This window comes from Brachyhypopomus gauderio, chromosome 4, assembly GCF_052324685.1.
Source record: "Brachyhypopomus gauderio isolate BG-103 chromosome 4, BGAUD_0.2, whole genome shotgun sequence".
NCBI lineage: Eukaryota > Metazoa > Chordata > Actinopteri > Gymnotiformes > Hypopomidae > Brachyhypopomus > Brachyhypopomus gauderio.
The window spans coordinates 22,380,922-22,399,445 of NC_135214.1; the positions used below are offsets into that span (position 1 = coordinate 22,380,922).

The following is an 18,524-nucleotide window of genomic DNA, read 5'->3' on the forward strand; positions in this document are numbered from 1 at the left end:
CCCATCCTCGCTCAACAACTTTCGTTCGCTATCAATCTGGTAGCCCTCCGCAATAATTGGTATCCAAGAAGTAGCTCCCAGTTCCAAAAAGGTTGGTTACCCCTGAATTAGAAAATCTAGCAAGCTTGAGCAAAATCCTGGTGAGGACTTTTACTTTCTGAACCTGGAATTGACACCTCTGTCGAGCTGGTGCATTACAAAAGAGCGAAAGAAAAAAAACAGAATGCGAGTCAGAACGGGGAGGCTGCGAGTGAGGTCTATTTTCATCCTGCGATTGATGATATGTCATTAGGCCCCACAGGCTAAAGACCAGGAACATGAGGAGCTTGGGCACACTAACGCGCGGTGCTCGAGCAGGACGCCTGACCCTCAGACGGACTCACTCGTGCTCCTGCAGGACCATGGCTAGATACTCCTTCAGCTCCTCCTCTGCTTGGAGCTCCACGCACAGGAGCTGGTGTTGGGCGTGTAGGCGGGGCAGGGCAACGCTGAGCGTAGGAGAACACAGACCAGGGATGAGGACAACGTACTCCTGCGTACCCGTCACCTCTGCTGAAAGTGTCTTCTTCAGCATGTATACCTGTCCTCTGCCTCTAGGTCCTTCTCCAAGCTGTCTCTCTTCTTGTCCAGCTCTGCCAGGCGGAGACGGCAGAGCTTAAGCTCCTCCCTACAAAAGGACATTTGAGAAGAAGGGAGGGCGGTTAGTGATGGAAATGGTCCCCAAATTGGTTTCAAGAGAGTTTTGAGATAGCTTCTTTCAGCGGCAGTCGGGGGAGAGCAAGAAATTAATCACACCTCTGCTGAGCATAGAGAGTAACATGAATTTAGAGAAGGGATTGGAAAATGCAGCTTTTCCCTAGTTATAGTGAATAAGTGAATATGGTGAGGTTCTAGTTATAGTGAATAAGTGAATATGGTGAAGTTCTAGTTATAGTGAATAAGTGAATATGGTGAGGTTCTAGTTACAGTGAATATGGTGAAGTTCTAGTTATAGTGAATAAGTGAATATGGTGAGGTTGTAGTTATAGTGAATAAGTGAATATGGTGAGGTTCTAGTTACAGTGAATATGGTGAAGTTCTAGTTATAGTGAATAAGTGAATATGGTGAGGTTGTAGTTACAGTGAATAAGTGAATATGGTGAGGTTCTAGTTATAGTGAATAAGTGAATATTAAAAATGTAAATCTAAAGATCCACCAAAACCCTAAGAAAATAAAACAATAAAAGTGGAAAAAAAAAACACAAAATGTTTCATAACAAGGACATGTGAGGTATCCATGTGGGTAAATGGTGAAGAACTATGCTAGAAAGATCCATAATTAGGTCGACCTTAATAGTGAACAGTGAAGGCTAAAGGTGGTAAATAAAATGCGGCAGAAAGCCCTGCTGATCTGACTGCACACACTCCATGTGTCTCACGCCAGTACGTTTCAGAACTCTGACAGTGTGTTTGTTCCTCATCACTATTCAAATACAATGTGACCCGAGAGTCTCTCCATCCACCCACCTAACAGTTTCTCTAGAGCTGGTGCTAAAGGCTAGAAACACATATGGAAACACATTATGTCAGGTAGATATAAGGTTTTGTTTTGGTGTGTGTTTTTTTGCCTTGAGAGCATAGTTTTAAATATATCAGCTGAATAAAACACAAACTGTCTTTCTGTGAGTGGAGAGAGGGGTTGCAGGGTCACAGAAATGATGATCTGACTGCATGTGTGTGGGTGCGTGTGTGTGTGTGTGTGTGTGTGTGTGTGTGTACCTGGCCTTTAGCACGTTGAGCTCCTTCTGCTTGTAAAAGCTGTCCAACTCATCCAGGTTCTTTCTCAGCATGAACATCCGTGTGGTGTCAACGTAGCCTCTCTCTCCTCTGTCAACGTAGCCTCTCTCTACCCCGTCAACTTCCATATCTCCTGGCTCATTCATTTCCCTGACAGAAAGCCAGGGTGTCACAAAAACATACCATTTATAAGCTGCTGGATATTTTTACACAAGGCATGAAAAAGAGGAGACCCACCATTCTAGGTTCTCAAAATCCACAGAAGAATCAAGAGGAAAGCCATCTTTATCCTTGGGAGTTCCTTCTTCTTTTTCGTCTTCTTCTTCTTAAGTGAAAAAAGTATTATATATGTGTGTGTGTGTGTGTGTGTGTGTGTGCGTGCGTGAGTGTGTGAGCGTGCGTGTGTGTGTGTGCGTTTGTGTGTGCGTTTGTGTGTGTGTGTGTGTGTGTGCGATTGTGTGTGTGTGTGTGTGTGCGTGTGTGAGCGTGCGTGTGTGTGTGTGTGTATGCGTTTGTGTGTGTGTGTGTGCGTGTGTGTGTGTGTGTGTGTGTACGTTTGTGTGTGTCTGTGTGTGTGTGTGTGTGTGTATGTGTGCGTTTGTGTGTGCGTTTGTGTGTGTGTGTATGTGTGTGTGTGATATACATTAACACTTACCCTCTGTATCTATATCTGTTGGAGCATCCAGCTGATGTTTAGTTTCTTTTGGTGATGTTTCATGATAATCCTCAGACACTTCGCCCTCCATTGCGACCTCCACCTACAGAATGGATCACTAAGACAGATTACTGATAACCAGTCGTGACTCTGTTAGCTCCCTTATGTTAGCCAGCTAAATACCAAACTAGCCAGTTGGTGACTAACCCTAGTCACGGTGACAGTGAGCTGGTGAACTAACGCCATGTCCATCACTATTGTGAACTCTCTGATATTAACTTCATAGTTTTGACCCCCCACGTAAACTATCACCCAGCTAACCACCTCACAACCCTGCCACCCATGACTTTACTTACGTTAACCAACCATTACTGACCCAGCGAGTTACAACCGTGACAGCCTTAGTTAGCGAGCTACCTTACCTGTGATATTTACCACGGTCCGTTACCAACGGGCAGTTTACTACTTCCGCTATTCCGCAGTGTGTTTGCGCTGTTGCCATGGACACCGCCGCCGTAGAGACCGGCAGGTCAGCAATATTATAGTTAAACGTTGTAGGAACGACGCGTCCCATTTAATATTTGGGGCTTAATGTTTTTTTACGTACCCCAAAATTTGTGTTATGGAATTAACATGTGTATTTTAGACTAAAATTCTGTTAATGGAGCATGTGAAGGGAACATGTGAAAAAAAAGTTACTGGAAAAGGTCGAAATCATGCAACAAAACAAACCAGGTTTTTGTAAGGAGCAGCACAGGCGATATAAAGGCCCGTTGAGTCCCTTTACATAATGGGGTGGAATGGGCAAGACACTGGGATATGGGTATGTAACCATAGATGAAGTGGGTAATGAATATGGGTATATAACCATAGATGAAGTGGGTATATAATGAATATGGATATGTAACCATAGATGAAGTGGGTAATGAATATGGGTATGTAACCATAGATGAAGTGGGTATATAATGAATATGGATATGTAACCATAGATGAAGTGGGTAATGAATATGGGTATATAACCATAGATGAAGTGGGTATATAATGAATATGGATATGTAACCATAGATGAAGTGGGTAATGAATATGGGTATATAACCATAGATGAAGTGGGTATATAATGAATATGGGTATGTAACCATAGATGAAGTGGGTAATGAATATGGGTATATAACCATAGATGAAGTGGGTATATAATGAATATGGGTATGTAACCATAGATGAAGTGGGTAATGAATATGGGTATATAACCATAGATGAAGTGGCTATATAATGAATATGGATATGTAACCATAGATGAAGTGGGTAAGGAATATGGGTATATAACCATAGATGAAGTGGGTATATAATGAATATGGATATGTAACCATAGATGAAGTGGGTAATGAATATGGGTATATAACCATAAATGAAGTGGGTATATAATGAATATGGGTATGTAACCATAGATGAAGTGGGTATATAATGAATATGGGTATGTAACCATAGATGAAGTGCCTTTATTAACGCTTTCTTGAGGCAGAGCACAAGATCATACGGTTGTATGGGCGATTTATGGATAGTTGGTTATGGATAGAAGGTTTATGGATAGTTGATTAATTAAGAAACCCAGAACAAATTAATTGTTCTTATTTTCCATTTAGTGAAGGAGAAAGTGTGCGTAGCTTGTGCTATCACATAGGCCTACAAATAAAAAATCACAGGCGAATAAATGCTTGTCCTATTATTTGACAAAAAGATACTGATCTTCCTCCCTCAGCAGGATTTTAAATTACACAGGGGATACGACTGAATATTCTGAGAATATAGAATATCCCTTGAATGCATTTTTGCACTTTTCAGGTTCAAATCGAGAGATATCAGTAATTACAAACTGCAGCTCTTGCGAGAGAACACTGTTCAGGGTGCACAGACCATAACACATAACACAATTTTTTGTTACCATAACACATAACACAAATGTAACGTGCGCAGATACAGCCACACAGACGTGCGTGCAGCGTGAAATACTCCCCCCTTGGAGATATTCAGTAACAAGGGCAGGTGGAAACGGACGAGGAAACGCTGGCTTGCAAACCTCCAGAGAACGACGATGACACAGATTCTAACAGCTGATTGCTCCGACCACACTGTGATAACTGTGGGGAATAGCGGCTTTGAACGTGCTGGGGGAAGAACGCGCACGTGGCTGCGCATCCAGTCCAGCCGCCGCTCAAACGCGCGTTCGCGTTAGCCAATTACGCGCGTTCACGGAAAGGTCATCAGCGCTGGGACTGAAAGGAAAAAGTTCATGAAATATACGATGGCCGCGTTTGTAAAGCCTATTTGAAGTACAACTTTTTTCTATTTTTTAGTATTTAAATGTTTTGTTTCGTTTGAAGAAATGTTAGTTGTGTCGCTTTTATTTTATCGGTTTACTGTTACAAAATATAAGCACGATGCAAAAAATAAAGCAAAGCTAGAAGAAACAATATTTTCAGAATACACCTTCAAAAATGGGGACAAACCCTGCCGTTTCAGAAAGTGACGGGGACATGTTCACAGCGTCTAGATATAAGAATGGATATAGTTTGGCACGAGCCAATGCAACCTATATTATCATTGCAACCTATATAAGCTGCACAGATGAGGATGGCGTTGGCGAAGCCCGTTTTAGGCTGTGTAGCTGCGGCCAAGACAGCATAAAGTCCTTCAGATTCCTCCAATTATTTGATATGGTTTTGCCTTTAGTCTTTCCTGCACATCAAATCTAAGATATTTGCTTCATTCTTGATTTTAAAAAATGTCTGGGGACCTGTTTTGTACATTCCAAAACATCATCCCAGATTAAATATTTACGTTTGCATTGATCTCATTTGCAGATGCTCTCATTCAGACGGACTTTCAAAGAGGCGCAATTAGAATGAGTGGCAATACAAAATTAGCTTGATCACAACCGGTTGGCATGAGTCCTTCCCAGTTATAATGTAGTTTGCGTGGGTATGGACCGGGATCCTGACCTCTGTTTCGTGTATGACAGGTTTTGGTTTCATTTCACGGCGCCTCAAGTGCTAATTATGTTGATGCCTAATTATGTGCCATCAACGGCCCCTTAACTTGTTTATGGGGATGTCAAACGGCACTGTGTCATGTATTTCTGGACACTACCCTACGCAACCTTGGAGCAATCTTAAACACTATCACTGAAGCACTAGTGTGTATACGCACACACCATACACTTTCGCTATTGTGTAGGTAGCAATAACAATAGAAGAAATAAAGTGAAACTCAGCAGAAAGGCCCCACTAACGAGTGCGCAGTCGCTCGGCGTTTCTGCGCAAGCTGAAACGACATTCAGCAGTAGATGGGTTTGTGTAAGTGCTGGAGGCGTCCTAACAGCTGCGCCGCGCACTTCTTCAGCTCACTTGGCTCTCATATCAAATCAGGGCTCCTTTCTGCGGTGGCTCTCCGTTCGCCTGCTGTGCGCCTTCCTCCGACCCTCCGACCAGGGGAAGTTGCACACAGCTACGTCGCTTTGGTTGTTGTGGCAACTTTGTTCTGCTTTGTCTATGCTGCTAATGTTGAACGTGTGGCTTAAATAGAGAAAAATAAAGCTGGAAGTATGAAAAAAATATCATTGTGCCAACTTATCTCCGAAATAAAAACCAACTTTTATGATGGCTCGGGGAAAAAGGAGTTGGCATGAGAGCGTGTTATTACATAACAGCCCTGGATGGGCTTTTATCAAATCGTGCTGGAGTCCGTGCGATACGCGTCCGTGCGTTACGCGTCCGTGCCATACGCGTCCGTGCGATACGCGTTTTTCATGCGTGGCCGATCTAACCTGACGTTGTTCTTCAGGCGAATACCGCGGGGAGGATTACGGGTAGTCAGAGAGAGAGAAAGAGAGAGAGAGAGAGAGAGAGAGAGAGAGAGAGAGAGAGGTAGTGTGTGTGCATGAGAAAGAGAAAGAGAGAGAGAGAGAGAGGTAGTGTGTGTGCATGAGAGAGGTAGTGTGTGTTTGTATGCATGAGAGAGAGAGAGAGAGAGAGAGAGAGAGAGAGAGAGAGAGAGAGAGAGAGAGAGAGAGAGAGAATCGTCCGCTAGAGTTTACACCGAGCTTGAAGCGCTTCACAGCACCGAGTTGGGACGGGACGGGACGGATCTGCGACTGAAACATGGGTCACCTTGCTGTTTACTTTCCTCAATTATAGGACCGTAGAGTCAAGGCTGACTCAAACTCTCGTCTTAACACAACACAGGAATTCACCTTTTCGCGAAATGGAAACGTGCACTTTATTTTTGAGAGTCTTCTTGCTTCTCATCGAGGGCGACCAATTCGCCAGGTAAGGCTGCGCGCGCGCTGCGTTGTACCTGTTCGGGTGGTGCACGCGGACCGGCCCAGATATGCGCTCGCGAAACCCAGACTGCACGTTACATCTCTGCTGGGTTTAGGGTGTCATTGAGCTACTGAGTTCTGTGTTATTGTACGACTGTGATCCGTGTGTCTGCATGTCGTCTACTTTTCCATTTAGTGTTTCTCACAGGAAAGAAAATAATTTGAAAACAACTCTATTCTAGATTTTTAGATGTTGTTTTACTCTGGGTCACTTCAATCTCGCCAAAGAAGCGAGTGAGATTAACAATTTAAGCGGGTGAGATTAACAGTAAAACCTCACTAAATCTGGTATTCTGTAGTTTAAGTTCTTAATGCATTTATTACACTCACTTTTTCACAATATCTCCATGAAGACTGTGTCCTGGGTGCAGTCTCTGCATGTTCTGAGGTTGGTGACAAGCAGCAGGAGAGGAATATCTGTTTATAACAGTGAGAGTTGGGACACCCACTGCAGAAGTGACGACTGTAGGCGCTATGAGGTTACACGTTTATAATTAGGCCCACAATAGCGTTACAGAATGGAGAATGATACGCCATTTTGTCAAGCTTGGACTTTTTTGTGCTGAATCATCAAAAATAGATAATATAGCATAATTTGCTCACAACACACTTAACAGTTTATACAAGGTCTCCAGTGTTGGAATGAACGTGTTCGCAAAGTCAATCTGGACATAAATAAACACTAAAAGTTGACTCAATACCGTTGGTGTTCATTGTTTTTCAATAATACCATCGCTAGGTCAGAGATATACTACATTTCACGCCAATGCAACAAATTATGAAATAAAGTAGCAATTAAGCTTGAATCATTTGTTGAATCAACTTTTGAACAATAATTGTTCATTTTTGAAGGTCATTGTAGTCGATCCCATAATTCGATTTTGGCACAAGTAGCCTACCTATCCTTTAAATTGAACTGATACCGAAAAGTCTGTGAAGATGCTATTTAACGTGTCAATGGTGTTTGGAGCTAAATGAAACAACGTTTGACATGTCTGATCAATATGATGTTATGAGGTCGCAGATCTATCAATCCCTGTGATTTTGCACACCAACGTCACATTTGGGGAAGTCGCTAAACTATATCCGCTACACTGTTTCACAATATTTCGTCTATCACATTTTGCGCTGACACATTTTTAATCCCGGTCCCGGTGTGACTTATTTTTAGCGAATGTGTAGTTTTTTTTAATCTCCTGTCGTTTTTCCCTCATTCGTTTTCATGCGGCTCGCCAAGACAGTGCGAAACAACCCATGGTACCATGTCACTGCAATTAACAGCTTTACAATTAACCTACACACACACACACACACACACACACACACCTGTGTCATGTTTAGTCCACCAGTGTGCTGCAAGTTTATATATTAGGCCTCCTATAACTGTAACATCTCACACAATGTGCTGTTCTCAGTCCAATCTGAGTCCAATCGTTGTCCTCTGGATTCAGTTGGTTCCAGTCCTGCAGCTTATAGTCAACGGGATGGAAATGATAATAGAAATGTTACATTGTGTTTTCCCCATGCCCTTTGATGTTTATAATGCCATTTATTGGACAATTTCTCCTCAGCACACATTCAGCCCACGCTCCATATTTTAATGGCGCATTTATTCACGTACTTAACTTTGGTCTTTGGTCTTTGGTCGTGGAGTGTTGCATCCTATCAGCACAGATCGGAGACATGGCGACAGGAAGCATTCACAACAAAATCGTAAAGCTTAAACTGCTGTTCTAAGCAACGTTTTTTTAAACCTGTTCTGTTTTTGTGAGAGTTGAAGAAAAGGTCACAGGAGTTTAAAAGGTGATTTGTTTGGTCGTAAGGTATTTACTTGCCTGCAGGATTTTACTGTACATCACTGCGACATCAGTCTTTTCCTGCTGGTTTTAGAGGATTGTACATGTCTGATTGTACATGGGTTTGTCAGCACTGCAAGTGTCCCTGTTTTCATACTCCCTTTTCCCAAAACGATAGCTGTGAGATGCTGGATTTAGAGCAGCCTGACCCACATGAATGATGGTACCCTAGTTCAGCATCCTTCTCACTCCCACCCTGTCACGACAAGAGCCAAGCAGCCATTTGTAAAAGCCCCTTCTGTTTACAATATCATTTAAGATTCGGGTTCACTTTGTTGATCTTAAATTCAAGATACACCGTTAGCTTATCTGTTCAAGCGTAAGTCATAGGCCTACGAGTGGAGTTTGAGATTGAGGTTCAGGACACGACTAACTGAACTGGTACACGGATTAAACACCCAGGATGTTTTTAACTGGGTCTTTTGTTTTTACTTTCCCCAGTCTGGTTCACTTTATACGCCTCTGTCATGTTTTTTTTGTGCTCGGTTCCCTTTGCCATCAAACACAAATTAAATGTAGGCAGCTGATTACATCTGATCAGATGAGCTGTGGCGCATTTAATGGCACCGGTCGCACCCTCGTCTCTCTTCTGTTGTTTCGGCAAAGTCTGCCATTAAGGATCCGGTACCGCCACGGAGCCCCGGGGGGAAGCTGTACTAATGAACAGTCGTAAAAGAGGTAAGGACCAAGGGCGTGGCGAGGACATTAACTTTGAATGGTTCTGGTTCTGGAGAGGCTGAGCTGCGAATCCAGACGTTTAGCGGCTCCCCCAGGGCCAATCACAGGCGACGGCATTAGCATTTTACGACCTCTCCCTCCTTCCTGCGAGCCACGAAGCTGCTTTAGTTTCCTCAGACGTCTCTGTGGGGGATCTTCAACAATCCTGAACGAGATGTTGTTCTGTTGCAGTTTTGATACTTATAAGTGACTTTGGATGTGGAAGCTTTTGATAATTATTATAACTTTTTGTAACTACATTCATTATTATAACTACATATTTGGACATGCTATGAAATGCTGTAGGGTAATAATCATTATAATCATAAGAACATAATCTGATAGGACACATCCCTTTCAGTGTGGTCTTTTGGGGTAGGGAATTCAGAGCAGCCTAATTTAATAATAGTTGAATACTGATTGATGTAAGATAGGCCCGGTAAGTTTATTTTGTGGGGTTTGGGGGTGGTTTTATAACCTGCAATTATTTGCAAAGTTAACCTCCCTATTGTCTCCCAAGGGATATAAATATTTATAGAAGAGGGTTTAGGTGTGTTGAGGTGCAAACAGTGCAGCACCTACTGATAATGGCCTTTAACAGCAGATGGGGTTCTACTGTATGAGTCAAATTCTCACGTTTGCTCATTCTTTTTAAAAAAACATGAACGGAATTTCAAATTGGGAGCGCAGATTTTGACCTGAATAGTCCACTGCATTTTAGCGGGAATTCCTTAAACCTGCATACAAACCTGTTCAGCAATTCATGGAACTTTAAGAACAGGGTAACACAAGAAATGTGCATATAGTAGACAGTACCACTTGGCTGACTAAAGACATGATTTATCACGATTTATAGAGACCAGATTTATCTTGTTTTTGTACTCATTAAGATGATTAACATTACATTAGCTCAGTTTACATTAGCTTGTCAACAAACTGGACTGAGATAGCAACATATTGGTGTGTAGCATGATATATATTACAATTAATATAAAGACTGAATAAAATCTTACAAAATCTATCAAACGATAGGACTGTTCTGTGTGAATCAAAATTCTATTCCACTGTTTTATTTTTGTGCAGTAGGTGTATGCTGGTTAAATACTGTATTCATGTAAGTGGATTCAGTTTTCAGTGTACTCTGAATAAATCATTATCTGCACTGGATATAAAAAGGCGCATCACGTTGGTGCTCCTGCATGTTTCTGAGCGTGGTTGTTATTGATCTCATCATTGACGTTGGGAACACGCTTAACTCTAACAGATAATGACTTAACATCGATCGTCTCGGTATCAGAAGTCAATTATATTGGAAACAGAGCTCTCAGAACTCTAAAAATATGATAACAGACCGCAAATACAACTTGGCAAAGAAAATATAATGCCTATTTTTAATCTCTTTATGGAAGTAATTTAAAGCTCAGTTTAAAATTGCAGCGTGTGAACCACTAATGTTTGACTGTATAACAGAATTGGATAGTATCTCACTGTTTATTCATAACTTTCATTTTAAATAACTGAATTCAGCTTCAGCTGTCTGGTGTGGTTATTTCAGTGGGGCCATTAGACAATATGCAAAACAAACAGGTGTTGTTCAGTGACAGAGACCGTAACTCAGGAAAGTAGACAGGATTCTCTGGACACAGAGAGCTGGTTCTTTGGTTCTGGTGGTCAGAGCACACGTTTGAGACCACACGTGTGTGCCTGCGTTTGAGACCTCAGCCTTCCGCACAAATTATGTCAGAAGTGGGATGGTGCCGTGAGCTCACTGGGAACGTGTGTAAAGTTCAGGAAAACCCCCTCCCCGCTGTAGCGGTACAGTACACAGGCCGGGACGAACCCCCGTCGAGCGTGAATGTGAGAGGAACGCGCGGACTGTGTGAGGGACAGGAGCAGGTTTGAAGATGAAGGTAGTGTGATGGAGAACATCCCTCAGGATGGTAGAACCACCTGGTTTAGCACCAGCTGTGTTCACTCCACTTTTCCAAATATGGACAGCTGAATTCCTCAAAACTGGAGGAATCTTGGAATATCGCTCTGGTGTCAGTTACGGTGCACCAGTGACTCTTTTGTTCTGGGCCTTAATGATGTCTAAGTCTTTTCCAGCAACACAAGATAAGCTCTGTAAGGGTAGAGACCAGTACACAGCTCCCTAACCAGTGGAACTATTCTTATAGCGTTGTGGTTGTACGGGCTCGTTTTACTTACTTTTTAAAAATAGTGGTTTAATACTTTATGTGAGCCTGTCTCTGTCCACCTGCTTTTAAGAGCCAGGTTAACATTCTCACAAAGAGGGCTAGCCTAGATGCTTTGGACTTATTTCCCAGGATTTTATATTCAAGATGAACATATTGGCCTCAAGGTAAAACACTGCCCCCCTGTGGCCAGTTTTGGTGATTGCTGTATAGGGGCATGATAAATTACCAAATCATTACCATTACCAAATGAATTTGTGCTAAAAACATAAAGAGTCTAAGATTCGGGATGTATTAACAAGATGAAGCCACTAATTCCGCTAACATTATTGTCCAGGATACCCATGAGAACTGTTTGATAACCTGTGAATACAGCTGTTTTACAGAGACTCCGCTTATAAAAAGATAAAAACACACAGACAAACTAATCCTAGATCAGATATTCAAGAGGGCAATGCTGTCTTGATGTAACAGTCATTTCAAACCATGTGACATCGGTTAGAAACAGTACGTTTTTGAAAACATCCGGGCATCTGCTGTGGCCTGTTGTAGACTTCAAACGATCCATCACGTATACATATTCAATAAACCTCTCAATAGCATCACGTTTTCTGTATGCCCATAATGCATAAGCAGCGTCCTGTTAAGATGAATGAACGTTTTAAGTCAAGGTAACAGACTCTGGATTATACTAAAATGCAACCATGAGGAAACACTGCTGTCCTGCATCCACGGTCTCGGTGCCAGAGGGACATGTCCGCTGTTTCACCTCGTTCACACTCGCCAACCTTCTAAACACACACAAGCACCTTGTTTACTTTTGTCTTATTTAGGCCTGAAGCGCAGGGCACCGTCTGGCGTTAACGTCTCGTCCGAGCCTGCGGTCCTCCACATGACGCCAGACTTACTGCCCACGGCGTTTGCGTCTCGAGACTCAGCACCTTCCCGTGCATGGATCCCACGTGTCTTTAGATCACACGTGCACGGATCACACGTGTCTTTAGATCCCACATGTCTTTAGATCACACGTGCATGGATCACACGTGTCTTTAGATCACACGTGTCTTTAGATCCCACGTGCATGGATCACACGTGTCTTTAGATCACACGTGTCTTTAGATCCCACGTGCATGGATCCCACATGTCTTTAGATCCCACGTGTCTTTAGATCACATGTGCACGGATCACACGTGTCTTTAGATCACACGTGTCTCGCTCTCACACCCAGTCCTACCGCGTTTACATACCCCAGGGACAAGGCCTGTGTCTCCAGCTACCTGTCCCCGTGTCTCATGCCATCTGTGTGTCTCTGTTCCTACAGGGCCATGCTGAGTGACATTGGGGACTATGTAGGTACAGATATTGAGATATCCTGGCTGCCCAATCTGGATGACCTAATGCAGGGCTACGCTCGAAACTTCCGCCCAGGGATAGGAGGTGAGTTGGGTCTTTACTGCACGCACTGTTGGATAGGAGGTGAGTTGGGTCACTGTTGGATTGTGTATTCATCTTGTTCACATTTACATTTTTAGTATAAACGCCCAAGAATGGCAGATTTAAAACAGTAAACTGGTTTCCAGTTTAGTTTGACCTTGTTGCTCAGACATTACTTGCCAAAATGACATTTCTATTATTGAAATCTAATTCCGAATCAAATATTCAGACTGCTCATTTTGTTGGTGTGCGTGGTGTGGGTTTGTGGCGGTGTGTGTGTGTGTGAGTGTGTGTGTGTGTGCTGTTGGTCTGTGTGTGCTGTGGGTCTGTGAGGGGTGTGAGTCTGTGAGGGGTGTGTGTGTGTGTGGTGTGGGTTTGTGGGGTGTGTGTCTGGTTATCTTTAATTCTCATGTCTCTTCACAGGACCTCCAGTGAACGTGGCCATGGCTATTGAAGTGGCCAGCATTGACCACATCTCAGAAGCCAACATGGTAATGCACAGATACAACTATATATTTTACTTATTACTGTCCATTTTCCAGCAAACTAAATTTCATTTAAGCTCAATTTCAATCTGATGGCTTAATATGTTCAGAATAATGTAATGCACATTTGAATTCATGAATGTAATTGTTTCATTTCATCTATTAATCCCTAGGAGTGATGCTCTGTTGATTAAACATTTTACAAAACTGAATCCAGAGTACACAGTCAGATTTTTCAAATGTGAGCGTACCATTTTGGTGTGTGTGTGTGTGTGTGTGTGTATGTGTGTGTGTATGTGTGTGTGTGTGTGTGTGTGTGTGTGTATGTGTGTGTGTATGTGTATGTATGTGTATGTGTGTGTGTGTGTGTGTGTGTGTGTGTGTGTGTGTGTGTGTGTGTGTGTGTGTGTGCTGACAGGAGTACACCATGACTGTGTTCCTGCGTCAGAGCTGGCGAGATGACCGTCTGTCCTACAACCACACCAACAAGACCCTGGGCCTGGACAGCCGCTTCGTTGATAAGCTCTGGGTGCCCGACACGTTCATCGTCAACGCCAAGTCTGCCTGGTTCCACGACGTCACCGTGGAAAACAAGCTCATACGTCTGCAACCTGATGGGGTCATACTCTACAGCAGCCGGTGGGTGTGTGTGGGTGTGTGTGGGGGTGTGTGTGGGTGTGGGTGTGTGTGGGGGTGTGTATGCGTACATGTACGCCATCATGTGTACTTCTGGAAAAATCCAGACAAACAAAATGCATGTTTCTAAAATGAAGAAACCCACCAACAGATTTTGCCCTAGTTACTAAATTTTTACCTTTACTGTACTGCAACTTTTATTTTGAAAAATTCACAGGAGGTGTGACGATAGTTCTTGTCCTTGTTTCTGTTTGAGTTCAGACATCCATGAAGGCTGTTCCTTTCTGTGTCTCTCAGGATCACGTCTACTGTCGCCTGTGACATGGACCTGACCAAGTACCCCATGGATGAACAGGAATGCATGCTGGACCTCGAGAGCTGTGAGTTTAGGAGAAATGGAGTCAGAGAGAGAGAGAGTCAGAGAGAGAGAGAGAGAGTCAGAGAGTCAGAGAGAGAGAGAGAGAGTCAGAGTAAGAGAGAGTCAGAGTCAGAGAGAGTCAGAGAGAGAGAGAGAGTCAGAGTCAGAGAGAGTCAGAGAGAGTCAGTCAGAGAGTTAACTAGTCAGAGAGAGATTGTGAACGAGAGAGGAAGAGAAAGATTGAGATATTTAGTAAGAGAGAGATTGAGAAAGAGAGAGAGAGAAGGTACATATTTCATAAGATTCTATAGATTACATACATGCAAATGTCATATCGGTGTGTGTTGATACTGTAGATGGCTATTCTTCAGAGGACATTGTGTATCACTGGTCAGAGAGTCAGAGGTACATCCATGGTCTGGACAAACTGGAGCTGTCCCAGTTCACCATCACAGACTACCGCTTCGTCACAGACATGCTGAATGTCAAAGCAGGTGACATCTTTTACCAGCTTATTTACATTTTATATTTAAGCATCACAAATTGCTCTAAAATAAACAACAATCCATCTAGCTTCTAAATTAACTGCCTGTTTAACAGGCTAGATCAACTACAGGTTTTTTTTTAAAGAAAAACATTGTTTTCTATCAAGGTTGGCTGGAACGAAAGAAAATGAAAGCTGAAGTGTGAACAGCAGTTCCACATGAACTCTTTGCCTTAATAGTGTCTTGTATATTTGTGTTATTTTTGCACCTCAACATCATCAATTCTAAGTCCAATTCTAACTTCAACCATCATTTTTTTTTTTATTTAATATAAATCCGGGCTATTAAATTTAGTAGAGACATATTCCTCTTTATGGTCATGGGTTCTAATTTATATTAAGAATGTTATCGCCATAATAGCTCATTTTATGTTCTTGTGTGTGTGTGTGTGTGTGTGTGTGTGTGTGTGTGTGTGTGTGTGTGTGTGTGTGTTTTGTTTAAAGCTGGGCGATTCCCTCGTCTCAGCTTGCGTTTCCAGCTGAGGCGTAACCGTGGCGTTTACATCATCCAATCTTACATGCCTTCTATCCTATTGGTCGCCATGTCCTGGGTTTCCTTCTGGATTAGCCAATCAGCTGTGCCTGCTAGGGTAACACTTGGTTAGTTTTCCATTTAATTATTTTTCATATCATTCCACATCATAATTACGTAACTTTTTGTAATTTCTGGACATAATCTTGTTCCTTGTATGTGAAATACACATTTGGGATAATCATGAGAAAATTCCCTTTTTCTAGAAAAATGAACATACATTATAGCACCACGTTTAATAAGAACCACCACTTTTAACACATTAAACGTGTGTATTTATGCTGTACTTACACTGAGCGCACTGTTTTGTGTTGTAACATGTCGTAACGATGTCGTTTCCCCAGGGATCACCACGGTGCTCACCATGACGACGCTAATGGTCAGCGCGCGCTCCTCGCTGCCCCGAGCCTCCGCTATCAAAGCTCTGGACGTCTATTTCTGGATCTGTTACGTCTTCGTGTTTGCCGCTCTCATCGAGTACGCCTTCGCCCATTACAACGCCGACTACAGCAAGAAGGAGAAGGCCAAGGTGAAGGCCAACAAGAACGCTGAGGTGAGGGAGAACGAGGCCCCGGTCCCTTCAGAGGCTCATATCCAGTGAAATATCAACAAATAACACAAATTAATTTAGGTATTTTGTTGTTGTTGTGTCTGGTAATTCCTTCTCACCACAGGCAATGGTGAAGAATGGTAAGCAGGCCATGGTTCTCTTCTCCCTGTCTGTGACGGGTATGAACCAGGGCCTCGCCGTCTCCAACAGGCAAGGACGCGCCCAGCGTCCGGCCGAGGGCCCCGCCGAAACCCCCACAGAGGGGGCAGAGCCGAGGGGAGGGGCCCGGAGGCGGGCGGGGCGTAGCAGAGCCGCGGGCGAAAAGTGCTGCAAGTGCAGACCCGTGGACGCCGACACCATCGACATCTACGCGCGAGCCGTCTTCCCCTTCACCTTCGCCGTGGTCAACGTCATCTACTGGGTGGCCTACACCATGTGATCCCAAAGACGCTTCGCCAATCACGTTCGTAGGACCGTGGGATCTCCGATTCTCGTTTAGCGCTGTGGGATTATCGGGACAATCGAACCGTGGGATACTGGAGAACGCTGGACACTTGTGAACGTTGGTGACGTCGAAACGCTTCGGGCTTCGGGTGACTGCACTTTGGACGAATTCGGGTGACGACGACGACGATGAGAACTTGCGAGATGATGAAGGACCTCCTAGTAATCTCAGATTACAGCAGGAAGAATAAGAGGCGTTGTTGTACGTTAACAACTCGAGAACTTTGCACACCTCCTCGGGTTCCCGTCACTACCTTGATGGCCAGAGCGCGCGCTCATCAGTGCAGTGACCCTTCCGCTTCTGTAACGCACAGAACCCCCAGAGCAGAAGGTTCTACTGTAGACGTTTCTGCTACTGACACTGCATGACCGATAGAGTACGTGTTCTGGTATTGGTACGTTCTCATCTCCTGCCGCATATGTTGCCAGATCTTCCCTCTGTTTGGACTCATCCGACACGCTTTGGGCTTTTAAATGCAACAGCCGCCAGTTTCTGCTAAATCACAATACATCCTAATTCATTTTTGCTAAACTGAATCTATTTTATTAATATGAGCGTTAAAAAAAATATTTTAAAAAATTATATACTGAACTTATTATAGAGCAAATGAACGCAGAAGAGCATATAGAATATATAATAGGACCCTTCATTAAATTGGTTATGATTGAGCACTGAGCACAGTTAGGTTCAAGAACCCTTACTGCATGTTAATATATTCTTGTATAAGAGTAGGTCGCCTATTCTAGATTCATCACAGTGAAAATGCATTCCTGCTCTTATTCCACGTTTTGGGTTTTTTTATGGTAAGCAGACACAGAACTGACGGGTCTGATCCTGGGTCAGGATGTTCTAGCTCTACGAGACACACCCTGACTCTTCAGTTCCACAGTGTCCATTCTATTCATTACTTATTACTTATGTAGAGATCAATTTGAGCCATAGAACTGATGAATGTGTATTTTAAGCAGTGTTGAGTCCTTCCAACAAAATAACATATGTGTACCATTTACAACCTTTTACATTAAAATGCCAAAATATGCTTTATTTAGAGTTACTGATTTATTTTGTAGAATGTTTATCTCTAGTACCAAAATCAATTAAAGGCGGTGGAGATAAGCAATTTTTACATGGGTGCAAATACTTTAATAAAAAAATACCCAATAAACAGGAGACGGCTGGCTGCTTTAGTTTAAATACACAACATCAAACAAGTTGAAGTGATGTCACATATATGGCTTTTCTTTGCAAGGGCTCAATTAATAAATATAATAGTAACTGAATAGACATTGGGGGAAAAAGTGTAAAGAAATTAAATAAAAATGTATGGTATCTTTGTAAGACTACCGATATCCCTCCCCCTGTTAGGGTGAGATCACACAGCCCTTATTCAGAGACTGCCGAGAGTTCATGACTGCTGGAATAAATTTGTAAATGACAAAAGACAAAGAGAAAATCTGTATGATTTACCCTGTTTTTGATGTTTGTGGGTGTGATAATGATATATTCTTAAAGGTGAGACAGGAAGTTATATATAGAATATAAGTAAACACATGCAGTAGACTTAGAGAAAAAGGCACTACAGGTATTGCAGAGTTGTCTCCAGACCTGCTGACCTGTCTCACTTCTGCAGTTGTGAGACAGTAGCTTGCGAAAGGGGGAGGACCAGAGGTGGTGAGACGGGCGGAGCACTGGTGGAACGAGCAAGACCTTCTTCAAGCTTCTGTGGGCCTGAACAGGGGCGTGAGGAGTGTGGGAAAGACAGACCTGCAGGGAGAGAGAGGGACCAGGGGGCGAGGGTCAGACCGTCAAGGGCACTTCTCTGAGACAATAAGTGTTCAGTTACCTCATCAGAGAGGGAAAGCGCATGCCCGAAGCCATCTGTGTGCTGAATGTGAAGGGAACCGTT

The 18,524-nt window shown here is 43.1% G+C and overlaps 2 protein-coding genes across 15 annotated transcripts in view; one reads left to right on the forward strand and one right to left on the reverse strand.

Annotated features, from left to right (window-relative positions):
- The window catches only part of cfap74 (cilia and flagella associated protein 74), a 74,978-nt gene extending 72,034 nt beyond the window's left edge, over positions 1–2,944 (reverse strand). For 6 of the 14 annotated variants that reach the window (XR_013130484.1, XR_013130483.1, XR_013130481.1 and 3 more), the window contains exons 1-6: positions 2,639–2,757; positions 2,432–2,534; positions 2,014–2,101; positions 1,759–1,926; positions 581–667; positions 384–488 (exon numbers count right to left, since the gene is read on the reverse strand). Coding sequence is in view for 3 of the 14 variants with exons in the window: in XM_077003053.1 (XP_076859168.1) it covers positions 384–488; positions 581–667; positions 1,759–1,926; positions 2,014–2,101; positions 2,432–2,534; positions 2,639–2,683 (596 nt within the window). In the remaining 11 variants the exon portion in view is untranslated. The other 8 variants (XR_013130489.1, XR_013130485.1, XR_013130491.1 and 5 more) reach the window with 8 other exon arrangements.
- Positions 2,945–6,447: 3,503 nt separating this feature from the next.
- On the forward strand, positions 6,448–17,788 carry gabrd (gamma-aminobutyric acid type A receptor subunit delta). The gene is made up of 9 exons (XM_077003058.1): positions 6,448–6,753; positions 12,896–13,011; positions 13,432–13,499; positions 13,912–14,132; positions 14,427–14,509; positions 14,844–14,981; positions 15,476–15,631; positions 15,908–16,116; positions 16,238–17,788. The coding sequence occupies exons 1-9, from the start codon at positions 6,689–6,691 to the stop codon at positions 16,550–16,552; spliced, it is 1,371 nt and encodes a 456-aa protein (XP_076859173.1). The 5' UTR covers positions 6,448–6,688; the 3' UTR covers positions 16,553–17,788.
- The last annotated feature ends 736 nt before the right edge of the window (positions 17,789–18,524 follow it).